Source organism: Phyllostomus discolor, chromosome 8 (assembly GCF_004126475.2).
Source record: "Phyllostomus discolor isolate MPI-MPIP mPhyDis1 chromosome 8, mPhyDis1.pri.v3, whole genome shotgun sequence".
NCBI classification, from domain to species: Eukaryota; Metazoa; Chordata; class Mammalia; order Chiroptera; family Phyllostomidae; genus Phyllostomus; species Phyllostomus discolor.
In genome coordinates, this window is record NC_040910.2 from 18,353,026 (window position 1) to 18,372,096 (window position 19,071).

General features: G+C 39.0%; 1 protein-coding gene and 1 long non-coding RNA gene across 7 annotated transcripts in view; one reads left to right on the forward strand and one right to left on the reverse strand.

Moving 5' to 3' along the window:
• Window positions 1-13,115, reverse strand: part of LRBA (LPS responsive beige-like anchor protein) — a 512,136-nt gene extending 499,021 nt beyond the window's left edge. For 4 of the 6 annotated variants that reach the window (XM_036031880.1, XM_036031882.1, XM_036031879.1 and 1 more), the window contains exons 1-2: window positions 12,974-13,115; window positions 12,213-12,639 (exon numbers count right to left, since the gene is read on the reverse strand). In XM_036031880.1, coding sequence (XP_035887773.1) covers window positions 12,213-12,431 — 219 coding nt within the window. In that variant the 5' untranslated portion in view covers window positions 12,432-12,639; window positions 12,974-13,115. Of the gene's footprint in view, window positions 1-12,212; window positions 12,640-12,973 lie in introns of those variants that run through there. The other 2 variants (XM_036031878.1, XM_036031881.1) reach the window with 1 other exon arrangement.
• LOC118501936 lies at window positions 13,103-15,058 on the forward strand. The gene is made up of 2 exons (XR_004904588.1): window positions 13,103-13,216; window positions 13,783-15,058. It is a non-coding gene; the product is annotated as an uncharacterized LOC118501936 (long non-coding RNA).
• The last annotated feature ends 4,013 nt before the right edge of the window (window positions 15,059-19,071 follow it).

The following is a 19,071-nucleotide window of genomic DNA, read 5'->3' on the forward strand; positions in this document are numbered from 1 at the left end:
TTTTCTTTTTATTAATTTATTTTTACTGACCAATAATAGGTCAAATTTTACATTCCAGAAATTGAGTTTTTGTTAAGTATTTATAATTTGTAGGGAGAAAAAACAAGGTGACTAGCAATAACTGCCTATCAGGTATTTTAATATATAACAACCCCTAGGAAATAGACAGAATCAACCCTGTTTTACATTCTAAAAAATTGAGCATCTGAAGGGTTAACCTGCCCAAGATGATAAATGAGCTTAAGTGAAATTGACAACCAAGGAAGGAGGGGAAAAATAAAGGGAGGGGAGGAAACAAGGCAGGCAGACAACAGGATGGCTAACAACAACCAGAACAACAAAAAAACACACCATTATACCAATACACAACAGATAAAATTAGACAAATACACTTTCTAGGAAACTCCCCAAGTTAAACAAATTCTTGTAAAATTACTCAATGACAAGTATTCAAGAAAAAAATACAACAATATAATTATATTAAAAAACCTATAATTATTCCATTTCTGTGTGTACTTTACTATCAACATACCAAATCCTAAAGAAATCCCATTTCTCCCATGCTACTAACCAGGTAAGTACATACACACCAAAATTACCCTAAACCTTAATTTAGTTCTCTAACCACAAGTTTGAATAAAGAAAAGACTCTGAAAAAGTGTCATAACATACTGACAGTGACACTTGATATTTATAACCCAGCAGACGTTAGTAGACCCTCCTTAAACGAGGTGGGCAAAAGCAAGTCTACAGTTGTGAGTACGTGAAGCACAGAGTTTATTCTTTATTTATTAATGTGTTATTTTCCTTACAAACTGTAAACCTACTTTTGCCAATCCCTGTATTTCAATTTACTCTACAAATACATTGCTCCCATACTCCAGTGTTTTATACATGTGAAAATTCTTTTATAGTACATGGACCTTGCCCTGACTGGTGTGGGTCAGTGGGCTGGGTGTCAACCCACAGACAGAAAAGTCGTGGGTTTGATTCCCGGTCTGGACACGTGCCTGGGTTGAGGGCTGGTCTCCGGTTGGGGGCATATGAGAGGCAACTGATCCCTGTTCCTCTTGCACATCTATGTTTCTCTCCCACTCTTTCTTCCTCCCTAACCCTCTAAAAATAATAAATAAAATCTTTTCAAAAAATAGTATTTACTTTTAGTAATACAAAAAAAAATGCTCTCCTTCCTTACATCGTAACTGACAAAATCCTAGTTCCACAATTTGTCTACATAAAGTTAGAGTAGAAAAACACTAATTCTAGTATGAACCACTGATCTTCAGGAAAAAAATAACCAATTGAAAACTACACATAGACAGTAACAGATGTTAGCTTTGCTAAGTAAATCTATCATAGAAGTGAATCAATTTCAATGACAGGCCATTTGCATACTAGAGGCCCACTGACACACCTTGGCAAATACTAAAGGCAACATTTGTTCTCTAGCCTCTTCTACAACTGATTAATAAAAGCACCATCCTTTCCTGTTGATGTACTCAATGTGGTCACTATATAAAAGTCACGAGACGGTTAAAATTCCACTTCCTTATAGGTTTAATAGGTCATTTAAGGTCATGCAAGGTCATTTCAGTCTTGGAAGCTAGGCCAAGTAAATCTTGACCGTGAGAGTAAAGAAGCAAACTCCAGCACCCTGCATAATGATTAACTATGTCATTAATTCCACTCGAATTGAGTATCACATTCATGAAAGCTTCCCTTCTCCTAGTACACCTTTTAGGTTGTGTAAAGTGGGGGGGAATCTATCTTCCATAAGGCGAATCTCGATTATGTTTAGGCAAGTTGAAAACAATCCAGATACCTTGCCATCATCGATGACATGACTGAAAGATGCCGTCAGCCACTACAGTTGACCCTTGAACGACCCAGGTGTCAACTGCGTGAGTCCACTTATACCTTGATTTTTTTTTCAATAAATACTGTAAATGTATGTTATCTTCCTTATGATTTTCTTCACATTTTCTCTTCTCTAGCTCACTTTATTGTAAGAATGCAGTATATAATATATACAGCATACAAAATATGTGTTAATCAACTATGTTATCAGGAAGGCTTCAGGTCAACAGCAGGGTATTAAGTTTTGGGGTGTCAAAAGTTATACATGGATTTTCAACTACAAGGGAGATCTGTCATCGTGTTGTTCAAGGGTTGACTGTATTTCACATTTAAGGTTCTTTGCAATTATAAACCATCTATGGCTTAGTGGTTAAGAGCATAAGCTGAAAAAAGAAAAAGCTTAGGCTGCATATTCCCTAGTTTAAATCTCAGCTATATTACTTGTTATCCCATCTGTGTCTCAGCCTCATCATTTACAAAGTGAATATTATACTAGTCAAGTCTGTTCTGCTATAACATATCTTTGCCTTCAATTACCTCCTACAGAATTATTCAAGAAGAGAATAATGTGGGAATAGTGTGGAAATTATGTTGGTTCAAATGTAATTTATTGCAACAGAATTAAAGAGAAATATTTAGCAACAGATAAAGATCTTTTAAAAAAAATTGAATATTTACAGAAATGCTTTCCTTTAATGCAAATAGTGCCTGGTCTAATGACTATAAGAACTATGCTTTTCCACCATGTTAAATATCTGACAATCTGCAAGCACAGATGAAGAAACTGCAAAGACATTTCCCCCTGTATTAAAACAATGAAGTAATGAAGAAAGCCACACCTGGATCGGATCTTTAGTACTGATAGAAATGTCCGCCTCCACCTCAATGAGGGAAGAAGCATTAAGCTCCAGGGTTAGTATCACAAAAGTGACTGATGCTAATGTGAAAATAACAGTAGACATTTAACATTGCTGGCATTTGCATCATGGTTATTACTGATTCTTTTAGTATTCTGCTTACAAAATTCCACAGGTTTTGAATGGCCCACCCTAATCCTATTTTTTCCCAGTAAGCCCTGTTATTTTTAGCTCTACTATTTTTTTGCAAAACAGAAGGCATTTTGGCAGAAGACCTACACCTACCTAGTAATTTTAAGAATTGTGAGAATTAAATTGGGTTAATACACACATCAAACAGAATCTGGCATGCAACAAATCTTAGCTATTGCTAGTATATATTGTAACTCAAAATAATGAATTTCAATTCAAAAGCATACAAATAATCAATTTTCCCCACCTCAAGACCCATAGATATCACCATCACCAAATATAAAAACTAATCCCCCCTCCCCCCAAAAAAACCCTGAAAATAGATTAAGGACCTGTTCCCTGCAGCTCCTAGGCTACAAACCTGCATCACATGTTATTGTAAGGCACATGGTACTCAACATTAGGAAAATGAAAGCATTTGTACAATGCATTACTCTACGACTTTAAGACAGCTGTGAGGTCACTAGAGGGGATGGGAATTTTTCAGCTCCACTGTAATCCTATGAGACCACCATCTTACATATGGTCCACTGTCAACCAAACCATCATTATGTAGCATATGACTGTACTATAGTTTATAAATAAAAATACCACTCCAATGAAGTTGTTATTCATTGAACAAAGATCTTATCAGGGAAGGAGAAAACCTTCTTTAGTTCTCAAGCGATAGGTTTATGTCTAACAAATATAGCTAAATCAAGATCTCAACAGTTTTTCATCTTTCTATAAGAATATATATAGAAAATTCATCCACAGATCTCTCTCTAAAACTGAGATTTTTACGGAATACAAATTACTAAAAGACTGATGGGATAAGTAATGAATAGAACTCTTGAGAAACAAATGCAAAGACCCAGGAGCAATAGAGACAACGAAACTTAGAGCACAGACATCGGATAGTTAGATAACCTAATAATAATAATAATAATAATAGTAAGTCATATGGTGTCCAATTCCCTACCCAAGGTAAAAATTCACTCTATAAAATCCCCAATATGCAAGCCTCTAAAACCTCCAGCAAGAAGAAAATCTCTACTTCACAAAGCACATTTCAATCATATATATTAATCCTTGATAACCTAATTAAATCTTTGAGAAATCAGACACACAAGCCCTGGCTGGTGTGGCTCAGTGGACTAAACACCACCCAGCGGACAAAAAGGTAGTTCGATTCCCGGTAAGGACACATGCCTAGGTTGCGGGCCAGGTGGCAATCGATCAATGTATCTCCTGTGCCCTGATTTGCGGGCCAGATGGCAATCGATCAATGTATCTCCTGTGCCCTGATGTTTCTCTTCCTCTTTTTCTCCCTCCCATCTAAAAATAAATTTTTTTAAAAAAAGACAGAATTACACACGTCTTTAAAAAAATCAAGAATCAAGAATGTTTTATAAAACTAATCAATTAGAATGAACCTATATACTCTCCACAGCTTTTTAAAATTTTTTTTTACTATTTGCTTTACTTTTTTACTTGATATTTTGTCCCCACAGCTTTTAAACCAAATACTCACTAGGAATCTACTACACTTGCGTTTCTGAAAAACCAATGAAATAATATTATTGAGTTGGCCAAAAATTTTTCCAAACGATGGTTCTAGTAGTACGTAGTTGTCTTTAACTTCATTCTAAACAATTTTGTTAGATTGTATTGTGATACATGTCACATCAGTGTGCATTTTTTTAAAAAAAAAATCAAAATTGGTGAATTTTTGTGCAGCCATTTTAATATTTAAGAGGGAAGAAGATACATAACATTTTCAGCATATTTTACTTTATTATTACAAGAAAGGTAAAAACCACAAGAAAAGATCTGTGCAGTGTATGGAGAAGGTGCTGTGACTGATGGAACATGTCAAAAGTGGTTTCGAAGTTTCTTGGTACTATTGACATTTTGGCCAAATAACTCTGCTGTGGGGCTGTCTTGTGCACTGGAAGATGTTTAGCAGCACCCCTGGCCTCTACCCACTGGTGGCCAATAGCAGGAGATAGTCGACACACTCAAAATATCAAAATCAAAATCAAAAATGAAAATGAAAAATGTGTCTTTTATTTTACAGAAAAAACTAAATGGGCTTTTTGACAAACTAAATAGATAAGAGGAGAATAAAACGACTTTGAGAAACTTATGCCATGGCTGGTATAGCAAAGTGGATTGAGTGCGGGCCTGCTAACCAAAGGATTGCCAGTTCGATTCCCAGCCAGGGCACATGCCTGGGTTGCAGGCTAGGTCTCCAGTTACAGGCGTGTGAGAGACAATCAAATGTTTCTCTCCCTTTCTCCCTTCCTTCCCTTCTCTCTAAAACTAAATAAATAATTTTTTTTTAAAAAGTAACAAAAATGTGTCCTGGACTTTTCCTTTCAGGTACACAAAAACTATTAAAAATATTTTAAAGAATGTGTTAAAAAGAGATACTTCATAATATAAAAATACACTACTAGATTAGCAGTGTATTTTGTATTAGTAGTGTAGGTCACTCAGATAAGTCAGTATGAGAAACAAAAAGCTTACTTAGTTTCTTTGTGTATTAATTCACAAACAGAAAAAAAATTGTTTTTTCAACTCCCAAATGATTTCTGTTTAAAATGAACCAATTCAAGTGGAAACAAGACTGTATACCCACAGGAGCCTAAATGATCGATTCTATTACTTCTAAGAAATTATGAGGTTTCCAAAATCCACCAATTCACCCAAATTTCTTCTAATTATCAACATTAATAAATAATCTTATAATATCTACTCATAATCTATATAAATGTTCATATACTTTGAAATATGTATTCCTCTTCTGGAAATTTCAATGTACAAAATGCCTACAGAAGCACTTTAACAGCAAAAAAAAAAAAAATTACTAAAAAATAATTCATCTCGCCCTGGCTGGCGTAGCACAGTGGACTGAGTGTGGGCTGCGAACCAAAGTGTTACAGGTTCGATTCCCAGTCAGGGCACATGCATGGGTTACAGGCCATGACCCCCAGCAACTGCACATTGATGTTTCTCTCTCTCTCTCTCTCTCTCTCTCTCTCACCCCCCCTTCCTTCCCTCTCTAAAAAAACAATAAAATCTTTAAAAAAATAATAATTCATCTCCTCACACACTGAAAACTACAGAACTGTGATGAAAGACATTAAGGAAGACCCACATAAATGGAAAGATGATCCAAATTCATGGACTGTAGAACTCAACATTCCCCCAAAGTGACCTATAGATTCAACACCCATTTTTTTTACAGAAACTGACAAACTAATCCTACAATTCACATGGAATGCAAAGCACCTAGAACAGAAAAAACAACTTTGAAAAAGAACATGGCGCACATAAATCCCTATTTCGAAACTTACTGCAAAACTACAGTAACCAAGGCAGCTTGGTAGTGGTGCATGGACAGACACATAGATCAACAGAAAAGTAAGTCCAGATAAAGCCCTACACTCATGGTCAGCTGATCTTGGACAAAGGCGCCAAGGAAAGAACCCTTTGTAATACACAGCAGTGAGACAACTGGAGATACCTACACACGGAAGTAATGAATTTAGACACTTATCTGAGCATTCACTCACAGCACACAAAAATTAACTCAAAATGGACCACAGGCTTAAATGCAAGAGCTGAAATTGTAAAAAATCTTGAACACAGGATGTAAATGTTCTAAAATTAGGTTGTGGTAATGCCTGCACAACTCTATAAACTTACTAAAAATCACTGAATTGTAAACTTAAAATAAGTTATGTTATGTTTTAACTCCATAAAGATGTTTAAAAAGTCACTTGTAAAAAAATCACAATGGCTGTTAAATAAATTCCAAAAACTACATAGTATATTGCAGAGCCAATAAGGCTAGTGATACCTACATAGAAACAAAAAAAAAATCATAAGGTTGAAATATAATGAAACCACTACCTAAAACAGCCAATAATTATAACAGCATTTAATGTCTTACACTTTTTAATTAATGAGGAGAGGGTGGAAAAGGGAAAAAGAGAGAGAAAGAGAGACAAACAGACATCAATTTGTTGTCCCAGTTATCTATGCATTCATTGGTTGATTCTTGTATGTGCCCTGACCAGGAATCCAACCCACAACCTTGGAATATAGGGACAATGCTCTAACCAACTAAGCTGCCTGGGAGGGCCTGCCACACATTGCTTTAAGTGCATTACAAGTATTTATTCCTCTAATCCTCACGACGATGTGGTTTCCCCCATTGTACAGATGAGGAAACTGAGACACAAAGAAGTTAAAAGAAAAAAAAACTTGTTCAAGATCACAAGAGTTTTGAGGTAATGAATCTCTCTTTTCCTTCTTTACACAAATACCATTAGCCTATTATATTGCTATGCAACTGAAAAGGAAACTAGTGGACATCATGGTTGCCTATCGAGAATCCATTCACCCCTTCCATGTCTTACCCAGGTTTTTATTAGTGTCTCCACCCTTCTGCATAGAGCCCGAGTACTTCAGAGAAAACCGACCCATCCTTAGGTACAGCAGCTGGCCCAGGTTTGCTTAAGCCAATGAGCACATTTCAATGGCCACAGTCATTTTGTGCCAAGGTCCAATCAGGACTCTGGTTTGGAATGTTCAGAGAGGCTCTCTCCCCCAACTGCCACTGGCAGCCATTCTGCAACCATGAGAGGAACGTCAACAGATCAAAGCTGACATCAAAGAAAGCAGAACAGAAACGGAAAGAAACTGGTCTTTAATATTATTCTGTTTCTGTAAGTCTTGCCCTACCTTTGACGCCCAGATAAATAAGCCTGTAAATCTTTTTTACTGTGCTTAAAACCAGTTTCAAGTTTTCCACTACTTACAACATGAAATACAAGTTGATTTAGGGGGAACCCATGAAGTATATTTCCAGAAGGGATTACTTGTAACCCTTGATGGCACACATCAGAATAAAAACATGTTTAATGATTATTTTTTTAATTAAGGTTCATATAAAAGCTTGAAAAGTCATTATATGGGATTTTATGGCCCACATAATTAACACTATTTTAACATGACATTTAAAAATGTTTTAATCTAGATTTCTCATCCCTGAGAAATCAGAAGGCATTACACCATTGGGTCCCGTTACTGTAGGACAGCAACCAGCTGGACTGGAATAGCAGCTGCCCCTTTAAGTCGACAAGCACACCCTCTGCACAGTCAATATGAGCGGAGGCCTAGTGTGATGGGCTCCACGCCTACGGGTATTAAGACGTTGCACCGCTGATGTTTTAGCAGGACCTATCTCAGATGCCATACAATGAGTACAGCGGTCCGCCCTTATCCACAGGGAGTATGTTCCAAGGCCTCTAGGAGATGAGTGAAACCAGTAATAGCACTGAACTCTATATATATACTATGGTTTTTCCTACATTGCTTTTCTCTTAAAACTATTTCTGCACTTTGGGACCATTATTAAGTAAAATAAGGATTACTTGAACACAAGCACTGCCATACTGCGACTAATAACTGAGACAGCTACTAAGTGACTAATGGGTAGGAGGCTGAAGCTTATAATTGTTTATTTCTGGAATTTTCCATTTATTATTTTCAGGCCATGACTGACTGCAGTTAAGTAAAACTGCAGAAAGTGAAACTGAATAAGGAGGGGACTGCTGTAATGAAAAATTATATTCTATCTTTTAAGCTTCAACATTTTAATTAAAATCTTATACGCTTCAAAAAAACCCCACAAAAACATGTATTTGTCACCAGACCATAGGAATTACTATTCTTGAATTAAATAGAATTGAATAATACTCTTTTTTCTAAAGAAGAGTACTTTTTTAGGATTGTGATTTTTTTTAAGATTTTATTTATTTCTTTTTAGAGAGGGAAGGGAGGGAGAAAGAGAGAGAAAGAGAGAGAGAGAGAACATGAATGTGCAGTTGCTGGGGGCCATGGCCTACAACCCAGGCATGTGCCCTGACTGGGAATCGAACCTGTGATGCTTTGGTTCACAGCCCATGCTCAATCCACTGGGCTACGCCAGCCAGGGTGAATTAAATAATACTCTTAAATACCTGATGGAAGACTTAAACTCAGCATCGAGTTCCTGAAAATGCCAATACATTCATTATTCTGGGTCCTAAAGTTTGACAAGTAACTTTAGCATACAGATGAAGACAAAAATAAAGTGGTTTTGAAGTGCAACCAGCAAAATGTAAAAGTTGACCAGAAGTTTGAAATACTTGAATACACAGGTGTACTATTAATCAAAATTTATCTGTAAAAGACTTGCAAAAGAAATTACAGGAAGAGTGGTAAATTTCAAAGGAATTGATGGCACAGTAAATTCAGGCCACAGTAACAAAACTGGGAGGCAGAACTCTATAAAAGAGAAAGAGCTCTCAAGTGATATGTCTCTACCACTAATTTAGACAATTTTGGGGAATGGGAAGTTGCTTAATTTTAACAGTACAACTTTATTGTTTCAAGTAGTTAATATGTAATCAGTAAAAAAAAAAAATCAGTAGAACATAATCTATTTTAATAAAATGCCTGAAAACCAGAAAAAGAAAGTCACAACAGCCATAATGGTGTGAATTCACCAAAGAAAACCCAGCGCAGACAGGATAGAGGATGAGTACTGAGGCAGACCCAGCGATATCAATGATGTGCTGGCTAGGTCAGCTGGAAGGTCCACAGGGCTCCTATTTTTGTAGTGCTTCACTACTTAGTCGTGTTACATATTCTTTTGTCTGTACCTTATTATTCATAATTTTAGAAATTTTTATCCAATGTACTGACTGCAAAAAAAAGTTAATGACCAACTTTCCACACCCATATTCTGAGTGAAAACAAATGACCAAATGGTTTCTTGCTTTTAAGGTCTTTTTAAAGCTTTTTTCAAAGCTATTTGAATGTTAAATTAGAAATTAAATGTACTGATGGAGGTTTCACCATTAATATTTAGCAGAACCAATGATTTTTGTACCCTTACACTGGGGAAAGCCATACCTAAACTCTAAGTACCTGCTTAGAGGAGCCAACAATTCTCCATCAACTCAAGAGACAGATGTGTTCCTAGAAAGGTTGCCATTCTCAGAATTATCAAATTGTAGGCAATCTACTTAACCTTTCAGTGTCTCAGTTTTATCTATAAAATGAGACACAGGCATACCTGGATAACATCAGATTCAGACCACCGCAATAAAGCCAGTATCACAATAGAACAGGTGTAACCATTTTGCTGGTAGAGGGTCTTGCCTTCAATTTGTTTAAAACAAAAAAGGTGCAACGCCTGTGAAACGCAATATAGCAAAGCACAATAACATGAGGTGCACCTGTATATTAGACTCGTTGAGGGAAGAATTAAAAATCATGTAAAGCACCTGGCCCACTGCCTGGTAAATAGTAACTTTTTAAGAAATCACTTACTGTTACTTAATGCATACCAATTAGGAAATACTTAGGTACACCTGTATTAACAACCCTGGGATGAACTACGTGGCCAGATTCCCAGCCGTTTAGCTCCCCATATTTTCTAAAGACTAGCCAAGACCCCAGATACCCAATGAAGGAGCATGAAAAGTACAAGGGAGAATGGAAAGAGAGGAACTAATTTAATTCTCAGCAACTTTCTCTACAAAGAGAATGATGGTGAAGAGTGGGTTAAACTGAACAGAGTTCCCTCTCCCTCTACTGGGACATCTTTTGTCCTGCAAACATATAGATGTGAAAGACTTAACCAATAACCTTAAAGTCTCTACCAGGCCTACAGTGGTGGAAAGCATATAAGCCAAGTATTGCTACAGAATGTGGATTTTCCGTAATGATAAAATGCAAGAGACTCAAAGACCATGAGGAGTTCAAATGCTCCTTCTGCCAGTGGAATGTTGCATTTCACACACAAACAACTAATTATGGACTGTATCACTACCACGGATTTGTGTTTATCATCCAAGTTACAAGAGGTTTAGAAGAAAAGAAAAGTTTTCAAGTGTCTCTATTTTGAAGTAGAGGAATACATTAATCTACCACTTATCTCCTTGAGACTCACAAACTTAAGTCCCCACATACACAAGATCCAAAAAAAAAAATACTGGTAATTGTTGAAGCTGGATGACAGATAACAGGGTTCTTTATATTATTCTATTTTGTGTGTATCTGAACATTCCCAGAATGTATAGTTCAAAATACATGGGTGTACATGTGCGTCTATAAGTGTTTATACACAAGCTCCCAATACAAGCTGAAGAATAGGACATTTCTCTAGCAAAGTTTTCTTATTCCAAAAGTAAGTGGATTTCATCAAGCTACTTTCAAATTCTAGAAGTTGTATTGCAGGTGACCAGACTATGAGTAGAGGTCTAGTGAAGGAAATAATTAACTGCCCTGGAATAAAAGGAGTCTAACCTTGAAAACATGCAGGCAACAAGGAAAGGTGCTAAGCAATCGTTACAACCACCGCTCGTTCACTTTGTTCCCATGTGTTATGTCCTAACACAGGTGGGTATGTGGAAGAGGAGGAAGTACTTCAAGAAATAAAAAGTAAATTTGGCCTTAAAGTTGATGGGCAAGAGTTTGGAATAAAGAAATCTAAAAAGCTCCCATCAGAAATAACCATTTGTAAGAACAGAAAAGAGCAAAAGGAAAATACTGCATATCCATCTTGTAAAAATAACATTCATAGCTCACTGTAGTATAACCAGCAACTTCCAATGACCACATGTGTAACTGCTAGACACGAATTTACAAAAGAAACAAAGATTATTGCTATTCCCGAAATCTTCTCTTCAAATTGCCATTTAATTTTCACAATATAACCTTAAATTCAGTGCAAAATTTAATATTTGTTAGTTATGCCTAAAAATACTAACCAAAATTTAAAATGCTAACTTTTCAGGAATCTTTCTTCAGCCTCGTGAACAAAAGTTATGTTCAAAACTTATATGGCAAACTATAACTTAGACTCAGGCAGCCTTACCATTTACATTATTTCTCAAGTGCAAAGAAAAAAATCACAAGAATTTATTTAAAATGTCAAAGAGAAATGCAAACTTAACACATCCCTCCCCCCAAAATTTATAGAATAAAACTCCTCCACTGGAACCCTGCAAAATGTTTCCATTAGCAACATTAGCACAAAAGTGATCTGTTCAATTTCACAAAAACTGGAGCATCTTAGTTTTACATAATTTCCCTGAAACTAACAAATACAGGAAACTGTTTCACTTAAGTCAGTAGAATTTTGTGTTTCTACCCATGGAAAAAGCCATCATCAATCTAGTCAGGCACATGGCTCCTCCTTTAACGTCTTGTTCCTCAATCCATTGAAAAGAATATATGCTTTTAAAATAGGCATCTACTTACCAGGTTAAAGACAGTTTCCACAATATCCCTATTGGATACTTCTCCAACTTCAACCAGTCCCGTCAAAACAGCAAATTTCATTCTGATGCCCCTGATGGGGAGCCCTGGTTTCAGGGACAATGCACCCTCTTCAGCTGAGGGTTCTTCTCCTTTCCCTCCACCTCCCCCGTCATCACCTGTTGGTGGCGGGGAAGGGACATTATTGTCCTCACTAGCCATTTCTAGTTCACGGAAAACTCGAGTCACTATGGGACAGCAATCGCTGCACTAGTAATAAGCACACGCAACGCAAAAGGAAAAGGGTCGCTCTTCCAAGTTGTGGAGAACCCCCAAAAGCAGTTGAAGTGGAAAGTCCTTGGCGTCGCCCTCTCCTCTTGGAGAATACTTGTCCAATCTCTCTGCCCGAGGCTGACAACAACGCCAAACCCTATTGGAAGATTAGACAAACGTTAAATAGGCTAGGTTTTGTTTTAGGGTGCTTTAGGGAGAGAGGGGTAACAGTTATGGTGCGTCAACTAAGTTACTGAAGGGACCCCACCGCCAGCCCCCGCTCCTCCCCAGCTCCAGGAGCTGGGTTCAGAGTGAAGGCGGGTGCAGGAGGCTCCAGAGCAGGTTCACTCCTCCCCCACTCTCGCAGGTTCTTGGAGCAGGGCAACCTCTCCTCACAGGTGCACGGAAAGAGGAACTGTCGCTGGGAGAGGAGGGGTCCCAGGAAAGGAGGGGGCCCCAAGCTGCCATAGAGGTAGAAAGTTACTCCTCACCCAGATACTCCGGATCGTCCTCACCCCGCGCCAGGGAGCCGCGAGACGGAGGTAGCTGCGAAGATCCGGGGCAGGAAAAGGCGGGGGAAGGGGGCGGTGATTATTCTCAGCGCTCGGCCCAGGGGGAGGAGTGGAGCACCTCGCGGGCACCTGAGGTTCATCAGGGAGAGTAGGGCAGGTGTGTTGTGGCCCGAAGGGCGGTGAGGCCTGGCGGAGACGGCTAGGAGAGAAGGGGGTTGAGAGGTCAGTGCACCTGGTCGCAGCCTCCAAGTTTCCCTAGTCCGTTCCCTGGGAGTCCGCGGCTGCACAGAACTCCACGGCTTCCTGGTCCGCCCCACCCCTGCCTGCGATCAGCCCTTGCAAAAACAACCGCGGCTGGGGCTACGGACGCCAGGGCTGAGGCTGCTGGTGGGGGTGAGGGTGCTACTGGCCCAGCTCGCCCCGCCAGGGCTCCCGCGGTTGTCGTGGTGCCCACTGAGGCTGCTCCGCGCCGCCATGACAGCCCCGAAAGCTGCCCGGCGCGGCGTGCGCGTGCGCGAGCGAAGGCGGAGGCAACCGCGCGGCGAGGTGGGGACGCGCGGGCGGCCCGGTGGTCTGGGTCGGGCGGGGACGCTGGGCGCGGACTTGCAGGCAGGACCACTTGTGAGGCACCCGAGTGGGCGCGGTGCTCAAGTAGTACCAGGTGTGTTCCCCGCCCAGCGACGAAAGACCTTTCCCTCCTAAAGCTGGCTCCTCCCCCAACCTGGGAAGGTGCTTTGCTTAGTGCTGAGCGGTGATTCTGACGCTCAGAACTCACGTTGTTACCGTAGGGTCTCCAGGCGCCGAGGGAACCCGCCCCACGTTGCCATGGTGTTTGTTGGACTTGGAGAAGGACACCTGAGGGACCACTGCGAGCCACGGAGATTACAGCACTGGAGCCAGCTAGGCTGCTGCCTCTGCCTAAGGGAAACGGAGTCCTCTCCGCTGACTGCTTTCAGCTGTTGCCTGCCCGCTGCGTTCGGCGAAGGCTTGAAGAGAGATTTCCACAGTGATGCCCAGCAGCTGCCACCATTTGGGAGGGGGTGGGCGGGGGTCGTGTCCACAAGGAATGGGAAAGATTCCTTGCTTTGCAGCTGCCGTCCCACCAAACCTTTCCCACATTCTAAGAAAGGGAGGATTCCTGAGACAGCTGCTCCAAACTGCGTGGAGGCAGGGTTAATTTTGCCTGCAGCTCTCCGAAGGGTTGTTGGTTTTTTCCCCCCTCTCGTGATTTTCCAGTGTTAAAGTTAGGTTCGCCTCCTCAGCTTAGTTTAAAAGATAAATTATATTAGGAATGAAACCAACTCAGATCATAATCTCTGCCCTTCCCCTCCACCCCCACAATTCACAGTAAAGCATTCTTCCTGATGCATTAGTGAAAACCAAACAAATATGGTGGTTTTTTACCCTTATGACTCTTTGAAGTCATAAGGCCTTTAAAGAAAATAATGTTTAAAATACTGGTAATTCCCTAATATGAAAGAGAAGCAAGTGGGAGTCAAAAGTTAGGAAGTATTGTGGAGGAGTCAGAAGAAAAAATAAATTACCATATATTGGTTTTAAGGATGAATAGTTTCCTAGAGAAAAGATTATTTGGGATGGGTTTGACAATTAAACTGAATTTTAACTATCCCGTGGACATTTGGGAAGAGGACAGCAACATGAAAAAAGACAAGCATGAGAGTATGTTTAGAAAAGTGTTACCTTTTCAAAATACTAAAATGAATCCAGCTGCAGCAAATCTCATGTGATTGCAAATGTGTGTTAAAGATTTGGTTTACATTCGTGGGTTTAAAGACTCCAAAGATGAGGCCAACATTTTTCTCGTTACTTGAATTAGTGATTGGTGCATTGCCAGGGTAGGAGGCAACATCAGTAACTTGCCATTCTTAAATTGCTGAAAAAAACTAAACACCCCAGGTTTATAGTTCAGATGGTTAAATGGCTTAAGTCTGGAATGGGGAGTGTGGTGTGCCTGCCAGGAAGAGGCAATTTTCACTTGATCTTTAACACATCTGTAGGGAGGAAGGGAAAGAGGCATTAAACAAAGGGAGTCTTCTTTTAAACAACAAAAAACGAAAAAGAAAAAGATTTTTACTTATTTTTAGCGATGGGGAAGGGCGGGAGGAAGAGGGAGAGATACATCTATTGGTTGCCTTCTGCACACTCCCAACTGGGGACCAGGCCTGCAAGCCAGGCATGTGCCCTGACTGGGAATCGAACTGGTGACCTTTACTCTATGGGATGATGCCCAGCCCACTGAGCCACACCAGCCAGGGCAATGGGTGGCTTCTAACAGCATTTTGCTCTCTCAGATTTGAGCAAATAGTCTAATCTTGAGTATGTTAATATACCTGCCATGTAAGTGCTAATAAAGTATTCGTTAAATAAATAAATGCCCTCCATTACGAGGGAGCAGATGATAGAGACAGTGTAGTCACAACTACTCAATCCAAATGATCTAGGGCTAAGGCTTTTGTCTCTCATGGATTTGCCAGCTCACTATTAACAATGTCCTGGTAAAATGAAAGGAGACAGAAGACAATTACACAAAAAAACCTGTCAACCATATCTTACAATTTTTCAGAATTATTCAACATCATGCTTTACTTTGCCCTTGGTTACAGTAAGATAGTTGGCAAAAATCAGAGGTTCACTGCAGAAGGAAGCATAAAGGAAGTGGAGTGGAAATTTTACTTCTAGCCACGTCACAGTTAAAATACAATGGTTGTGTATTACTGTTTAAGTGTAAAGAAGAGGACCATGAAAGTGCTTCACGGTCAACAGTCTAACAGCTATTAAGCTCCTTCATGGAACAACACTTTTAATATTGTGCGTACTCAATACATATTTGGATTTCCAAATGGATTGAGTTAAAATTCTAAAGCTAACTTGCTTTAATTTTTCTGGCCTGAAAACCCTTATTGAGTCTATACAACTACTATCGGTTAGAGGAAGGAAGATCTTGGTATATATGGCAATCTTAAAATGGATATACATATCACATATAATAGAAACATATACTTGAAACCTATATGATCTTAATTAAGCAATGTTACCCCAAGAAATTTAATTTTAAAATCTGTTTATATTTCTTGGTACCACAATGGAAGTTTTCTAGTCAAAGGTCTTCATATGAACTATCATATGAGCCTATTATAAGGCTGCCTTATTTGTATCCCTCTATCATACACTCAACTACATTTTTAGAGAGAAGGGAAGGGAGGAATAAAGAGATGTGAGAGAGAAACACAGATCAGTTGCTGAACCTGCAACCCAGGTATGTGCTTTGATGGGAAATCGAACTGGTGACCTTTTGCTTTGCAGGATGACACCCAAACAACTGAGCCACACTGGTCAGAGCCAGGCTCAAGTCTCTATCACTGTCTAATTTGGGTCTCTTTCTAATATTACCATCTTGACAGAATTAAGGACTAGAGAGCTTTCAAAATGTTAGGACTTGACTTCAGCATACACTGAAACCACAGCAGGAAAACGAAAACTGGATTCAGAACAGGAAGACTTAAGCATAACTCAGAGGAACTCAAGCAAAGAGAATGTAATTTCATGATGAAATCAAGATTATTGATCTACAAACCCTTACCTATATACAGAGAAAAGAAAATTCTGATAACAAAGGTAGGACAGGAGCTCTGACTGGTGTGACTCAGTGGGTTGGGTATCACCCCCCCCAGAAAGTTCACTGGCTCTCATTCTTGGTCAGGGCACACGCCTGGGTTGTGGGCCAGGTCCCCAGTTGGGGGCATGCAAGAGGCAATGGATCAATGTTTTTCTCCCTTCCTTCACTTCTCTCTAAAAATAAATAAAATATTTAGACAAAGGTGGGATAGGATTTTCTACTAGAAGGAACACCCAACCCACTGAATTGTAACTTCTTAACAGAAAGTATGAATTAAATGATTACACCTACACAATTTGCTATGCATCTAGATATATATCCCTGAATGGGGAGTATTCTTCAAGTTGTTACCATATTTTGCCATGTGTAATGCACACATTTTTGCCCAGATTTTGAAGGGAAAAATAAGGGTGTGCATTATACATGGGTAGTACTAATCCCATAGTTTTAAGTATTTTATGATTATGCATGAAAAGCATAACTCTAGAAAGCAATAACAATATCCATATGTTCAAAAATAAATGCCAAAATTCCTTGGTAATACAAAAAACAAGTATCTAAATATAAATAAATTAAAAATTGAATTAAAAAATTAAAATGAAAGATTTTTTTTCCTGAAAGTTTGGGCTAAAAACGTGGATGTACATCATACACAGCAGAATACATTACTCAGCATAGCTTACGATGTCACAGGCTGGAACGCTGTGGCCTTGGCTTGCAGCGCCCTCCTTGTTAGGAAGTCAAACATTGCATTTACTACCCATTAAAGTTTACTAATGTAAAATGAAACTGTAAATGTTAGTAACTTTTATTAATAACATTTTTATTGGGCATTAGACTCTGAGAATAATTAGAATTTAAGAGGAAAAGACATTGCCTACTCTTTCAGTTGGAAACTCAAAAGTTTAAGATTAAAAGTCCATGTGATTGTTCAATATCTAGACATTCAAAATGATCCTTATTAATTTTACTACATTTTAGGTACTTCTAAATTCTTTTTTTTTTTGTATGTTACACAAGGTGTAGAGATTCTGAAAAGGGCAAAGTCTCTTAACTTTCAGCAATATACTAGCCATGGCATACCTTTGAAGACCTAAAATGTGTGTTTTTTTTAAGATGTTATTTATTTATTTTTAGAGAAGGGAAGGGAGAGAGAAAAAGAGAGAGAGAAACATCAACATGTGGTTGCCTCTCAACATGGCCCCCACTGGCCTGCAACCCAGGGATGTGCCCTAACTGGGAATTGAACCTGTGATGCTTTGGTTCACAGCCCATGCTTAATCCACTGAAGTATGCCAGCCAGGGTGAAGACCTAAAATGTTAATGTAGTGTGTCCTGTAGTTGACATAGATACAGACTAGGCTTGTTGATTTGTCTTTCTGTTTTCCCATCTCTATTTTGTTCTTAAGTGGTATGTAAATAGCTGACCCATATGCAGTGTCCTCTTATGAGAGTAAAATAATAACTGTCATGAGACTTCGATGAATGTACTACCATCCCATCCCATCTTTGCAATCTGTATGATAAGCGCATATCCCCAGAATGACTGTAAACATGGTCAGCTAAATTCTGAATTACTTGCTCAGGTGCAGTCTATGAAAGGTCAGAGTGTCTCCTGAAAATGGTACTCATCAAGAGAGTAGCAGGACTTCACATGAGAAATGAGATACCAGGGAATGGATAGAAGATGGTGAAGGGATTAACCAAAGCACATTTATGCCCAGTCCATGGACACTGACCACAATATGGGGATTGACTTGGGGAGGGGAGAGGGTGGGACTGGGTGAAGGTGGGGAAGGGGAGAAAAAGTAGGAACAACTAACAGCATAGACAACAAAAATAAATGAAAATTTTTTTACATTTTAAAAGAAATGAGACACCAGGAGATTGACTTCAAGTGGGTGAGGAAATTACTTTTTACAGCGCTCATTTTCTGGGGTTTGAACTTTGAATTGTTTTCTAGTATTCCAAGCAGAGAAAGAAAGATGACTTCTGTAATGTAGAGGCTGGGAGGCGGGGGTGGAAGAATTGCGGAGATGTGGTTTAAGAGTACAAACTTGCAACTAGCAGATAAACAAATCCTGGAGAGTTAATGCACAGCATAGTTATTATAATTGACAGTACTGTATTATAAACTTCAAAGTTCTCACCACAAAGAAGAATGATAATTATGTGACATGATAGAGGTGCTAATTATATTGCAATATACAAATGCATCAAATCAACAGTTTGTACACTTTAAACTTCAACAATGTTCTATGTCAATTATAACTCAATATTTTTAAAAAGAAAAAGAAGCTTCATGGAGAAAGGAGTGCCTTGAATCTTAAGGGACAAGGAACACAGCATGGCTTGAAAAAAGGAGAAAAAGAGTGTTTAAGCCAAGATATTACAGTGTGCAAAGACCTAAAGGTGAGAAACATGGGTTCCAGAGCCTGTG